The sequence below is a fragment of the Pseudonaja textilis genome, chromosome 14, assembly GCF_049901715.1.
Source record: "Pseudonaja textilis isolate UNSWEBS1 chromosome 14, rPseTex1.2, whole genome shotgun sequence".
NCBI lineage: Eukaryota > Metazoa > Chordata > Lepidosauria > Squamata > Elapidae > Pseudonaja > Pseudonaja textilis.
In genome coordinates this window covers 10,575,830-10,590,167 of record NC_142003.1, presented here as the reverse complement: position 1 = coordinate 10,590,167, position 14,338 = coordinate 10,575,830, and the positions used below count along the sequence as shown (strand labels likewise).

Here is a 14,338-nt window from a genome sequence, read left to right as displayed (position 1 = left end):
CACCAATGGGCAGTTGGAAAGAGGTTCTCAGATTGCTGGCCAAACAGCAAGAAAGAAACAGCAGAAGGTGTGCTGCAAAGGAATGATAATCCCATCTGTCTGTAAACACCAATGCATTGTTCCTAATAAATTCTCAGGTTTATTCACAAAGTGAGGTCAGGAAGTGGCCAAATCCTTTCTTATTATCTATTCCTCCAGCTTTGCTCCTTCAAACAAAGTCCTCTAAATTCAATTATTTGACCTGCTGCCCCTTCCATTTAATCAAACAGGGAGAAGCAAAGGCTAAGATGTTAACCACTCGCCCCTCTGATTTTTTTAAACTAAATCAACTGCGTTCCCAAAAGGGAAGAGACTTAATGCAATCAATTCCTTAAAGGGTTCTGATTTACATGTTTGCACTTAATGTTATCTTGTGGGTCTCTGGCTTAAGAAAAGCGAGTTTAATGCAATCTGTGGCTCCAGGCTCTTTTTCATAGATATTCTGTGGCCACGAAGAAATCAGAAGCCCTGGTGAAAATATGGCTCACAAATGAAAAAAGAAAATCACCTGGACACACATACACCATTTAGAGCAGGGGTCTCCAACCTAGGCAACTTTAAGTCTGGGGGACTTCAATTCCCCAGCCAGCAAAGCTGGGAGTTGAACTCCTCCAGGCTTAAAGTTGCCAAGGTTGGAGACCCCTGTTTTTGAGGGTCCACCCATCAGGCCTGGTTCAGCAGAGTTGGCTTCATACAGGTCAATGCCAGTGTGTCACCTCTAATAAATCCTTTAAAGTTTTTTGAAGTTTGGCTCGAGAATCATGATTTAATTAGGCTGATTGCTGGAATCTTGATAGATCTGAGACCCAGCTGGAGAATTGATATATTCTACAACCCTACAATTTCAAAAGAACCTGTACAAATGAAGGAAGAATATTTGACCACTGTTGGTCTAATGGACCGTTTATGTGTCCCTTCTTACTTTCTTCTGCAGCCTTGAAAAAGTCCTTTGAGATGGAAGATGTGGAAGAAGTCCCTTCATGCTCAACCAGATCTTCTGTAAATCCCGGCCCCTCTGAAAACGGAGAGGGGAAAAGAACCAGAGGACCCGTGCAGAGCATCTATCCATCTCCCATCGGCCTGAGCAACATCTCCAGCCCTTCGCACAGTCCGATCCCCAAAACCAGGATCACGAACAGCCTGTCTTTCAACCGAGGTACCATTCATTTGCCTCGGGCTAATGGAACCAACCTCGTCAGGGTGTCCTCTTTTCAAACTCGGCTGAATCCCAATGGATTCTCTTCATCTTTAGGGCCAGGAAGCGATGAGAGTCTTCACAGTTCTTCTTCCAGTTTGGAGTGTCCAACACCCACAATATGCCCTCCGAATCCTGTTCGGCAATCCGAGTCCCCTGGAATTGAGATCTCTCAGCTATCTAGTCCTTTGCTGAAGAAGTTCTCATCCCATGGGAATGTCTTCCATGCCGAGGTAGAGCGTCCGATCCGGCAGGTCTCCAAGGCTACCGTGAATCACAGCTCCTTGCCTTCCCTTGACTTGCATATCGCAGAAGACCAGGGGCCCGGTCCTACCCTTTGCTCCACCTCGAACATTGACCCTACCAACAGGTGGAGCTCCCAAGACCAAAATTCTATCTCGCCTCTTCCAAAGAATAGAACGTTACCGCGAAAGGATTCTCCTTTCTCTGCCATGGGGGCAGGCCAGCTGGCCAATGTGACTTCGGTGGGTTCTTTGGCCTCCAAGCAAACTGCAAAGCTTCAAACGTTTCCCACCAGCCTGGAGAAGTTCATTGGAACCCCACCAGTTCTCCCTTCAGTAGGTGATCCTGGGCTCAAATCTTTGCCTAAGGCCCAGCTTCAGATCAACTTTGGCCACAGCCTGTCTCATCCGTCTCCAGAACTGACCAACAAGGATCAAGTGATCATAACTCATGACACTTCCCTAGCAACCTGTTATGGAAGCCCGCCAGAGATATCAGAAACAGAGCAAAAAGCTCCTCGTCCACCATCTGCCTCTTTCCAGCTTGTCTCTCAATCTCCAACTTCTCACGCTACTCCCCAGTCTTCTGCTCTTGGGTCTCCAGTGACAGCGCCACCTCCCCAAGGGAGCCCGGCTTTGCCCAACCCAAGAGAAAACTGTCATGCTCTGATAGATTCCCTCTCCTGTCAGAATGCTTCCAATACTTCAAACTCAGGAGTGCCTTTTAGCTCGGGGAAAGAGTCTGGGGACCAGCGTCCGGAGATCTTTGAGAAGAAGGATGAGTCTGCAGAGAGGAACTCATTAAAAGAAGGTGAGTCAAGTTGGGCTCTAGATGCCGTCTGAAATAGCACACAGGCCTGTTCAAGCCACCTTCTACAAACCTAGAATGGTTGAGGTTACACAACTCATTAAGCTAATCTCAATCGAACTCCAGGATGGCTAATTGCCATGGATGAATCAGTGGTGGGATTCAGATTTTTTTTACTACCAGTTCTGTGGGCGTGGCTTGGTGGGCATGGCAGGGGAAGGATACTTCAAAATCCCCATTTCCATCCCACTCCAGGGGAAAGTTACTGCAAAATCTCCATTCCTTCCCCACCCAACTAACCTGCTTTCCAGCTCCGTTCTCCTGTGCAGGGCAACCAAACAAGACCCAGCCGATCAGCTGGGACTCAATGGGAGGCAGAGAAGAGATGGGGTTGGCGGGGCCAGTCAGGGGTGGGATTTCCCAGTTCTCTGAACTACTCAAAATTTTCACTACTGGTTCTCCAGAACTGGTCAGAACCTGCTGAATCCCACCTCTGGTGTGAATCCAACCCTTGTGTCGCTGGATCCATACAGCTCACAAAACATAACGAAGGCGAATGTATTACATGACCCAAGATAATGTTGTAGGATCTAATCTGGGTCGGTAACTGGCACCAGAGGTTCTGTCTTCAGAGTTTTCGGACTTGGGATGGAACCCATCTTCAGGGACCATCTTTCTAGCAGAGTATGTACTGTTCTGTATGTGATATTTATATGGTGCCTGTTGTATGTGGCTTTTTAGATATTGATTGGGGTGCATTGATAGCTGGCCATTAAGCCACTGGTTGCCATTTGGGCAGCACAAGCAAACAACAAAACCTCTGATCCTGGTGGCCGATCCAGATTCGATCACAGAAAACATAGCTTAACAGAATGGCTGCCTTCATCTAACCTGCTACCCTCAAAGAAATGTACATCAGATGGATTCACAGTTAGGTTTCCCACAATCGCACAACCATATTTTGCCCCAAATTAGCATGTTTAACGAATCCAACCAGGGTACAGAAGATCCAAGTGATCAGGCATCCTCCAAGTTGCTTCTCCTCTTGTGTTTTCTTCTGTGTCTAATCACACTTGGCCAAATAAATTCTATTCTATTCTATTCTATTCTATTCTATTCTATTCTATTCTATTCTATTCTATTCTATTCTATTCTGTACTCTACTCTACTCTACTCTACTCTACTCTACTCTACTTCTATTTACTCTATTCTATTCTATTTTACTCTGTTCTACGCTACTCCATTCTGCTCCTGTTCTCTTCTCTACTCTACTCTACTTCTATTCTACTCTACTCTACTCTTGCTCTTACTCTTACTCTATTTCTATTCTGTTCTGTTCCGTTCTGTTCTCCTCTCCTCTTCTCTTTATCCTAGCCTAGCCTAGCCCACTCTACTCTACTCTACTCTACTCTACTCTACTCTACTCTACTCTACTCTACTCTACTCTATTCTCCCTTTATGGATCATGTTTCAACCAAGGCACCATTTTAACACACCGTTGGGACAACATTGCTTTTTTAGAGGGTTTGGCCACAGCCGCTTTGTTGTGGCAGTTCTTCTTGCTGGTGTCTGAAAACCAGAACAAGTTTATTCCCCAGAGCTTCCTCATTTTTGTGGCACCAGGAAGACAAAGCTCTTCTCTGTTTTGGTTTCTCTGCCATCATGTTGGGCAAGCAGCCTGTCCCCTCTGGCTCTGGAATGCACTGGGCCCCTTTCCGATGAAGCACTCAAAAGCATCCGAGAAACATCCAAAGAGCATTTATGAGAATCTCAGAAGGCAGGGTCTAATGACTCCATTTCCCACCCATCCCACTTCCTTCAGCAAGCTAGAATGCCCTGATACACTGCGTTTAAACATGGAGGCTCCGTTGCACAATCGTGCAACATTTTCAAGTCCAGGGCTGTAGCATATCTACCATCTTTGACACTCCGTGCAGATCATTTTCTAAATGCCTCTCCTTCATTGCTGAAAGCCTGTTTGGTGGTGTGGTTAAAACAGGGGTGAGCAATTCATTTTCCTAAGGGGAGGCGCACATGAGAAACTGGGATTGTTCTGGAGGGCTGAACCAGTAGGGCTGTGAAAGAGTGTAGACACATACACATGGGTGTACATTGAAGAAAAGAATAGCAGTCGCCTTCAAAATAACAGCAATGCGGTTGTATTTTGGGCATGTTTATTTACATCTGATTTCCGATTGACCTCATGCGGGCCAGACGGGGTAGCCAAGGAGGCAGATGTGGGCCAGGGGGCTATAATATGCCCAAGTCTGGGTTAAAATCTCATACTAGAAACTGAGAGACCATGTCCAAACAGCTGTGTTGATCTCAAAGGGGGTCAACCTGCTTTCCAAAGCACCCGAAGGCCAGACAAGGAATAATGGATAGAAACTGATCAAGGAGAGATTCAACCTGGAACTAAGGAGAAATTTTCTGACAGGGAGAACAATCAACCGATGGAACAGAAGTTGCCTTTGGAAGTTGTGGGAGCTTCATCCCTGGAAGCTTTCAAGAAGAGACTGGACTGCCATCTGTCAGAAATGGCGTAGGGTCTCCTGCTTGGGTGGGGGGCTGGAGGGGACTAGATGACCTTCAAGGTCCCTTCCAACTCTGTTAATCTGTATCAAAAGCTCTAGCACAGGGGTCCCCAACCTGCGGGCCATTGCCCACTATTGAGCTGTGGCCCATTTGAAACTGGACCGCACAAGTGGTGAGCAAGCACATGCGCAAAGTTCCATTTGTGCAAGCAGTGCATATGTATGCACACTGCTTATGCAAACGGAGTTCACGAAACCATCACGAAAGAGTCTCATTGGTGCAGTGGCTAGTTAATAGAATAGAATTGGCCAAGTGTGATTGGATACACAAGGAATTTGTCTTGGTGTAAATACTCTCAGTGCACATAAAAGAAAAGATACATCCTTGAAGAGTCAAGAATCATAAGGTACAACACTTAATGATGAAGTGCAGTACTGCAGGCTACTTCTGCTGCCTGCCGGCTGCCTGCAATTTGGCAGTTTGAATATCACCAGGCTCAAGGTTGACTCAGCCTTCCATCTTTCCGAGGTGGGTCAAATGAGGACCCAAATTGTTGGGGGCAACATGTTGACTCTGTAAACCATTTAGGGAGGGCTGAAAAGCAGTATCAAGTGGTATATAAGTCTAAATGCTATTGCTATCCCCTCTCTCCAGTCGGTCCACCAAGCCGGAAAGCTGAGGATCGCTGTTCTAGCAGCTCAGCTCTGGGATTGCATTGGTAATTGCTTCCCTGAACACCGGTCCACACTAAAGCAGGGCCTGGATGAAGCTGAGTCATTCCCCCATAGGATCCAACGGAGATTTCAGCTCCTTTCCAAATTTTTTCATTTATCTGAATTATTTGAGTCAGCCCCACTAGATAGACCAAACCGGGAAAACAATTCCACAGGAAGGCTAACACTACTTTTCGTGAGATAAGAGAATCTCTCATAAGCCTGGTTGTGCTCTACCTCCTCCTTATACCCCAGTGAATTAGGAAAGGGATGTCATGGGAAGAAGAAATAACCTTGAGGAACAGGAGGAAGATCCACAGCCAAAACAATGGTCAGATAAGAGAAATTTGAGTCGGGGCCAGAAGTGTAATTTGAGAAAGCCATCTCAAGACAGGATCTTCCCTAGTTTTTGTGTCAGTGAAGGAGAGATTGGAGAAGCATTCTGCCTTGGAAGGTCCTGTCTCTGTAACCTGCTCTTTAAAATAGGAGGCGTGATTTTGGTTTCCTGGGCCATTCTACCCTCAAGAGCTGACAGGTATCAAGCTATTTCTGAATTTTGTCACCTTTTTCTAGATTTAAAAAATGTTTCGGCCCTAGACAGCCTTTCCTGCATATCTTTATCAAGGTCACCTTCCATCCTCTCTAGGATGTGTGGTCCAGCATGCTCCTCTGTCAGAGAGGTGAGCAGTTTCTAAAATTGGGGGATGGATGGGTGGATAGATGGGTGGATATGGATGAATATGAATGGATTGATAGATTGGATGGATGGATGGATGGATGGATAGGGATGAATAGGGATGGAGGGATAGATGCTTATAGATGAATATGGATGGATGCATAGGTAGATTGGATGGATGGATGGATGGATGGATGGATGGATGGATATGCACGAATATGGATGGATGCATAGATGATATGAATGGAGGGAGGGATGGTGCTTATGGATGAATATGGATGGATGCATAGGTGGATATGGATGGATGGATGGATAGATGGATGGATATGGATGAATATGGATGGATTGATAGATAGATTGGATGGATGGATGGATGGATGGATGGATGGATGGATATGGATGAATAGGGATGGAGGGATAGATGCTTATAGATGAATATGGATGGATGCATAGGTAGATTGGATGGATGGATGGATGGATGGATATGCACAAGTATGGATGGATGCATAGATGGATATGAATGGAGGGAGGGATGGTGCTTATGGATGACTATGGATGGATGCATAGGTGGATATGGATGGATGGATAGATGGATGGATATGGATGGATGGATACGGATGGATGCATAGATTGGATGGATGGATGGTTATGGATGAATATGGATGGATGCATAGATGGATATGGACAGATGGATGGATAGGTGGATGGATATAGATGAATATGGATGGATATGGATGGATGGATGGATAAAAAAAAGGAAGAGAGATAGAGGACAGATGAATAAATATGGATGAATATGGATGGCTGCATAGATATGGATGGATGGAGAAAGAGATGAAGAAAGAGAGAGAGGACAGAGATGGGTGGATGGATATGGATGAATATGGATGGCTTCATAGATAGATATGAATGGATGGATAAGGAAGGAAGGAAAGAGAGAGAGAGACACACACAGAGAGAGAGAGAGACGGGGAGAGAGAGGGGGAAAGAAAGATTATGAGAAAGCAAGCCATCATGTTAGTGTGCAATGTGAACCCTGAAGCCATCACTTTATAAAGTTTATAAAATAGAGAATGTTCCGTGGCTGCCTAGAAGTGCCCTTTGTGTGATGGGCAAACCCAGCTAACACCTCTCTCCTCCCTTGGGGGTGGGAAAAAATCCTGTTTTTCACGGGGGCAGCTACTTGAAGGCGGAGGGGCTTTCAACTTGCTGGTCGCTGACTGAAAATAAATAAAATTTGGGGGTCGCCTCCCTCCATCCAGAAATGAACTCTTCCCCTTAATTGCTTTGACCAAGCCAGGCAAGTTGGAACAAAACCCGAGGTGCTGTGTGTGTGTGTGTTTGTGTGTTTCTGCAGATGGGGGGGTAGGGGAAACCAGTGATTGGCTGGTTAAGGTTGAATCAATTTGCCTCAAAACCAGTCACGATGCTGAGTTTCTCTTTCTCCTCCATTCTTCCCTACCTTCCTGTTTTGTTTTATTTTTATTTATTTTTTTCCCCTCATTTCTTTTGGCTTTGGCACAACTTCTGAATTCTTGAGGCTACCTCTGCCCTCTTCTCTGCTCCACCCTGCAGGGCGGAGGTGGCAAAGGGCCAAAATCTGTGAATGTTAAGAGGTTCGAAGACTAACCAAAGTGGATGGAAGCATCAGGCAGCTGTACAATCATTCGGAGGGAGGAGGCGAGGGCTGGGGAGGGGTCTCTCCGCAAGGCGACTCTTTCAGAACATGGAAGCAAGAAGGGTCTCTCGTGAGAAAAGCCACTATTAAAACTGCCACCTCTTGTGCTGGCCTATCACACATTGTTGCTGTTGTTGTTGTTGTTCTTCTACTTCTTCTTCCTCTTCCTCCTCTTCTTTCTCTTCCTTCTCTTCTTCCTCCTCCCACTCTTCCTCTTCTTCTTCCTCTTCCACCTCTTCCTCCACCTCTTTCTTTTCCTCCTCCTCCTCTTCCTCTTCTTCTTCCTCTTTCTCTTCTTCCTGTTCCTCCTCCTCATCTTCTTTTTGGGGTAGGGTCTCCTGCTTGGGCAGGGGGTTGGACTAGATGACCTACAAGGTCCCTTCCAACTCTGTTAATCTGTATCTATCTAAATGGGTGAGTTTCGTATGCTTCGGGGGTTCCGCGACCCCTCTTTCAGTTCCATGCAAGACGTGCCGGTTGGATTAGGAACTTGTCCTGCCAACTCATTATCTACATCGACTGTGGTGGTGTGTGGTTTTTTTTTTAATCTGCTATTCATTAATCATATCCTTGGAGAACAAGAGACCGTGAAGATCTCTCTGCAATCCTGGAGAATGATAAAGGAAGAGCCTATGACTCATCAGTTTATATGTGTGTTTATGCTCTTGACAGGCAGATTGCGGTTGGGTGGTTTTTTTTTTTTTTTTGTTAACCCTCGGCTTAAAGTTTAAAGATTTTGTTTTTTTAACATCACAATGATTTATGAGTTGCTTGGAGAGCCGGGAGGAATTGCCGAAGGCCGAAAGCTCATTCTTCACCTGTGGAAGGAAGGATGGGAGGAAGGAAGTTTGCCTTCCTAGGCCTGACTCATGCCCCGTGGCTGGTGGCTTTCAGAAGAAGAGAAGAGAATATGGGAATGAAGAATAGAGTAGAGTCAAAGAGAAGAGGGAAGAAGAGAAGAAAATATTGGAATGAAGAATAGAATAGAGTAGAGTCAAAGAGAAGAGGGAAGAAGAGAAGAAAATATTGGAATGAAGAATAGAATAGAGTAGAGTCAAAGAGAAGAGGGAAGAAGAGAAGAAAATATTGGAATGAAGAATAGAGTAGAGTAGAAGAGGAGAGGAGAGGAGAGGAGAGGAGAAGAGAAGAGAAGAGAAGAGAAGAGAAGAGAAGAGAAGAGAAGAGAAGAAAAGAAAAGAAAAGATTGGAATGAAGAATAGAGTAGAAGAGGAGAGGAGAAGAGAGGAGAGGAGAAGAGAAGAGAATAGAGTAGAGTCAAAGAGAAGGGAAGAGAAGAGAAGAAAAGATTGGAATGAAGAATAGAGTAGAGTAGAAGAGGAGAGGAGAAGAGAAGAGAAGAGAAGAGAAGAGAAGAGAAGAGAAGAGAAGAGAAGAGAAGAGAAGAGAATATCGGAATGAAGAATAGAGTAGAGTAGAGTAGAGTAGAGTAGAGTAGAATAGCAGAAACGAGACCTTGGAGGTCTTCTAGTCCAACCCCCTGTGCAAGCAGGAGACCCTATACCATTTCAGACAAATGGTTGTCCGATCTCTTCTTAAAATCTTCTGGGGATGGACCACCCACAACTTCTAAAGGCAAGCCGTTCCACTGGTTGATTGTTCTAGCTGTCAGGAAATTTCTCCTTAGTTCTAGATTGCTTGCAAGAGTTTATTACATAATTTTTTAACGACCCTGTAAGCCCTTGGAGAGTGGACTTTGGGCAACTGGAGCTAGCAGTGTTTGAATGGCCGGATGCCCTTCCTGTTGGCAATGCGGAGTTTTGTTCAGCAGATATATATTCTCAGTGTGCCCAGAGAGAGAAATATCTGACTCAACCTAGGATCGAACTCACAGCCTCCTGACTGTGAGGCGAGAGCTCCACCTCTAGGCCACCGCAAGAATCTATTACTATACCTTATAGTAACAGTAGCACAAGCCGTCCTCGATTTAACAACAGTTCATTTAGTGACCGAAGTTACAACGGCACAGAAAAAAAGTGACTTATGATCATTTTTCACACTTCTGACTGTTGCAACATCCCCAGGGTCACCTATTCAAAATTTCACCTCTTGTCAGCTGAATGCTATACAACCAGGCCAGAAACATATTAACAAGAGAGATCAGAGCAGCAAAAAGAAGCTATTCTGAAAAGTGAAAGAATCAATTCTCAACAAATGAACCAGCAAAAATGTAGGAAACTCTTAAAAACATCACTGACTTCACCAAACCTCCTTCCCAGGCAGAAGGAAATCAACAACTAGCAGATGACCTGAATGTGTTTTACTGCAGGTTTGAAAAGAAACTATAGTCACCCATCTCCACAACCCACATCTCAAACACACCAACAACAGCCAAGCCTCCTACAACTGGCCCCAATCCATTGGGCTCACAACCTCTGGTGATCACAGAAAAAAGAAGTGCAAGGATTTATTACACAGACAGAAGCCAGGAAAAGCACCAGGGCCAGACAAGATAACTCCTTCTTGCTTAAAAGTCTGTGCTGACCAATTGGCCCCCATCTTCACCCGAATCTTCAGTAGATCCCTAGAGATGTGCCATGTTCCTTCCTGCTTCAAACGCTCTACCATCATCCCAGTGCCAAAGAAGCCCTCCATCAAGGAACTGAATGGCTACAGACCAGTTGCTCTAACATCTGTAGTTATGAAAATCTTTGAAAGGCTTGTGCTGTCCCACCTGAAAACTATCACGGATCCGCTGTTAGATCCCATGCAGTTTGCATACCGAGCAAATAGATCGACAGATGATGCTGTTTACATGGCTCTGCATTACATCCTACAACTCCAAATACTCCAAATACCAAACTCCAACTCCAAATCTCCAAATACCTACGCAAGGGTCCTCTTTGTAGGCTTCAGTTCAGCATTCAATACCATCATTCCAGACACTCTTCTAAGTAAATTAAACCATAATAGTATTCTATTCTATTCTGTTCTGTTCTGTTCTGTTCTATTCTGACTCACATTTATGACGGTTGCAATGTCCCTGAGTCAGGGAATCCTCCTTTTGCGACCTTCTAACAAACAAAGTCCATGGAGAAACCAGATTCATTTAACAACAATTTTATTAATTTAACAACTGCAAGGATTCACTTAACAATGGTGACAAGAAAGGTCACAAAATGGTGCAAAATGGTGGCGCATGCTTAGAGTGCAGTATTGCAGGGCTACTTCTGCTGACTGCCAGCTGCCTTTAATTTGGCAGTTCGAATCTCACCAGGCTCAAGGTTGACTCAGCCTTCCATCCTTCTGAGGTGGGTAAAATGAGGACCCAGATTGTTGGGAGAAAGAGGCTGACTCTGTAAACCACTTAGAGAGGCTGGAAAGCATTGTAAAGTGGTATATATGTCTAAGTGCTATTGCTATTAGTAAAACTCACTTAACACTCTCTTAGCAACATAAATTTGGGCCTCAATTGTGGTCATAAGTCATGGACTATCTGTAACTCCTTTTTGAGTTGCTTATGTATCAACCGTGCACCTTGATCAATCATTTTCAGCATTAGAAGAACAGCCCCTGTAGGAACAAGCTTATCTCTTTTAGCAAATAAATTCTTGCCTCGATTGCGGCTGTAAGTCAAGGACCAACTGCATTAGCACTCCTAGCTTTGGTTTCCTGGTGTGGCCTACCTCAAAGGGCTGACAGAACTGTTCAGCATCAGGGCTGTCTTAACCCATGGCCCTAATGAGCACTTGCCCATGGGCCTCACGAGCATAGGGGCCCCATACTAATCTGTGTATGTTAAGCCTTCAATGCACTTTGTATTATATAAATACAGCAACCTATTTATTACATTTTACTGCATTTTTAAATTAATAATAACATGCAAATATATGTTTAATTTTATCAATCATTTTACATTTTTATTCCTGTGAGTAGTTGTCCTAGGGGCCCCAGTACACTGCTTTACCCAGGGCCCATAATGCTGTTAAGATGGCCCTGCTCAGCATACGGTGGTATGTCTGTGTCCATGTACAGATAGCTGCAGTTTATACACAACATGCATTAAGGGAGACATGTTCAGTCATGCTCCTGGCTGTACAGAAAGCACCAAAGCATCAATCCATCCTCTTGTGCTTGATAAATAACTTGAGGACTCAGGTTGGTCTCCCTTTAAGAGGCATTCAAGAATCTCAGCAACTGTAAAGTTCTAGGTTCTCAACAGCTGTTAAATCATCTCCTTGCAACCTTCTTACCAGCCTTTTTCCTCCAGCTTTTAGTATCTGGCTGGGAAAGGCCACCTCCAGGAGCTTCTGTGGTTGGAGTCCTCTCTGGGCCCCTAAAATAAGGAAGGTAGGAAATGTGGCAGACTTGAGAAGATAAGAGACAAAAACTGTTAGTGTGCCAGGGTAACTATGACTTATCCTGTCCAGACATTTGTGGTCAAGTCTTGGAAGCTCTCTGCCTCTTTAAATTGCTCCTTCTGACCATGGCTGGTCCATTACTTGCTCTCTGTGACCAGAAAGCCAGGAAAGAACCACAAAAAGGAGCATTTTTCTGTTGCCTGAAGCTTCTTCGTTGGTCACTAAGCCAAGAAAGTGACTTCAGCAAGAGAGTGGTCAATGTCTGGAACACTCTACCTGACTCTGTGGTTTCTTCCCCAAACCCCAAAAACTTTAACCCTAGACTGTCTACTATTGACCTCACCCCTTTCCTAAGAGGTCTGTAGGGGATGTGCATAAGCGCACCAATGTGCCTGCCATCCTATTGTTTCTTTTATTTTTCTTATATGTATGCATTTCATGTATTCGTAACTATGTTTAGTCTTATATCTATTATCTTGTAAGTGATTGACAAATCTTTTTTAAAAAAAAAAAAGAAGGAAAGGACAGTGGTGACCAAAACAGGTTGGTCTCTTCATACCCCAAAAATCTAGGCATCAGGATCTCCAGGAGGAGCTAAAGACATCAAGATGTCTACCTCAACCTCAGGATTGAAGTGCCGTCCTCTTTTCTTAGATGGGTCCACCATCTTGACTTTGTAAATTCCTTGTGGATGATCCTGGATATAAAGGCATTGATTGACCTAATGTTTTTGTCCCGGAGAAAACATGGAACAAATTTATGCTATAAAAATATAAGGTGGGGGTTAAAAAGAAAGGAACGACTTTTTTCCCTCTCTTTTTTTTTTCCAGTAAGGCCAAAGAATTTGAAGGAATACAATACATTTTGTAAATAAAAAATGGTGACAGCTCACAATGAATACTAATGTGTAAATGGCAATACACGTTATTTCCATAGCAAGGAAGTTATTTCCAAGCAGGAATTGTTAACTTGATTGCTTTATTTAAAGAGGAAAATGCGTTCTTATTTTTGGATATCACTTCTGGAATTTGTGCTTGTGAAGGGGAAAAAAAAGAAACTTTGATTTTGGTTTTGTTGATTAGAAAGATTTGGTGTTATAGAAATGGTATTGTGTAAAAGCAAAAAGTTGAGGTTGGAGTGTGTTTATCTTATACTGTTCTAGGAAGGGTTGGAAGTCAGTGCCTCCATTTTCTTTCTTTCCTCTCTTCCCCCTCGTATTTCACACCTCCCTTTTCCCTGTTCCCTTCTCCCCCTTAATTTCCCATTTTCTTTTCTTGTTTTGGTATTTTTATATAATAAAATAAAAACGAGAACAATCGAAAATATTCCTACTTGAAGTTGAGACATTTGTGGAATTTAAGGGTGGTGGCCCATCAGTTATGATAAATTGCTCATATATAATGTAAGTGTTAAAAGACACACAAACCTGCTTTGCTTACTTTCACCTCTGGCGATTGTGTGAACCTCCAGCCACTTGGATTTGTATGTTGTGATTTGTAGCTTTTACTGTGTTATGCCAGCCTAGTCAATTGTAGTTTATTCATCAAGCCACAAATAAACCATGGTTTAATGTTCATGCAAAATCAGTAAGGCAAGGCTCTCTAGGATTTTTCTGAAAATTGGTTCAATGAGTTTAACCTTAACTAGACTAAGAAGCAGCTTTCTCTCGGCTTGGACTAGGGATCTGTTCATTCAGCTTAAAAGATTAGTCAAAAATGGTTTGTCTAATTACAATTTACTGAATAAATTAGGGGTAGATCCATTAGTATATAAACCATAAATCATAGCTTACAAAATAAAGGCCGGGTTCGTGCAGCACTCTGATCAGCAAACCAGCTAAACTGTATGGCTTAAACTCGGTTCCGCTTCCTGAGAAGGCCTGTTGTTTGAATGCTTGGTAGCTCCAATGATCGCTTCTTCTATCTTGTGAAATGAAAAAGGAAATTCATCACTCCGAAGAGGAGCCAAATCTGCATGGAAGTTGCAAATATTGATGAACATGTATCAAAGATGATTATCAGTTACCTAAAGAGATATCACATTTTAGTAGAGTGGTAGCACTGAGATCAGCTGAGTAAAGTTGTTAGAAGGGGAAGCTCTCACCTTCTCTCTTCTTCCACTCGGAAGGCATTT

General features: G+C 43.8%; 1 protein-coding gene across 1 annotated transcript in view; it reads left to right on the top strand.

The window, feature by feature from the left end:
• SEPTIN12 (septin 12) overlaps positions 1-14,338 on the top strand; it is a 74,783-nt gene that overhangs the window by 15,065 nt on the left and 45,380 nt on the right. Inside the window, exon 3 of the mRNA XM_026704132.2 lies at positions 974-2,287. Coding sequence (XP_026559917.1) covers positions 974-2,287 — 1,314 coding nt within the window. The remainder of the gene's footprint in view (positions 1-973; positions 2,288-14,338) is intronic.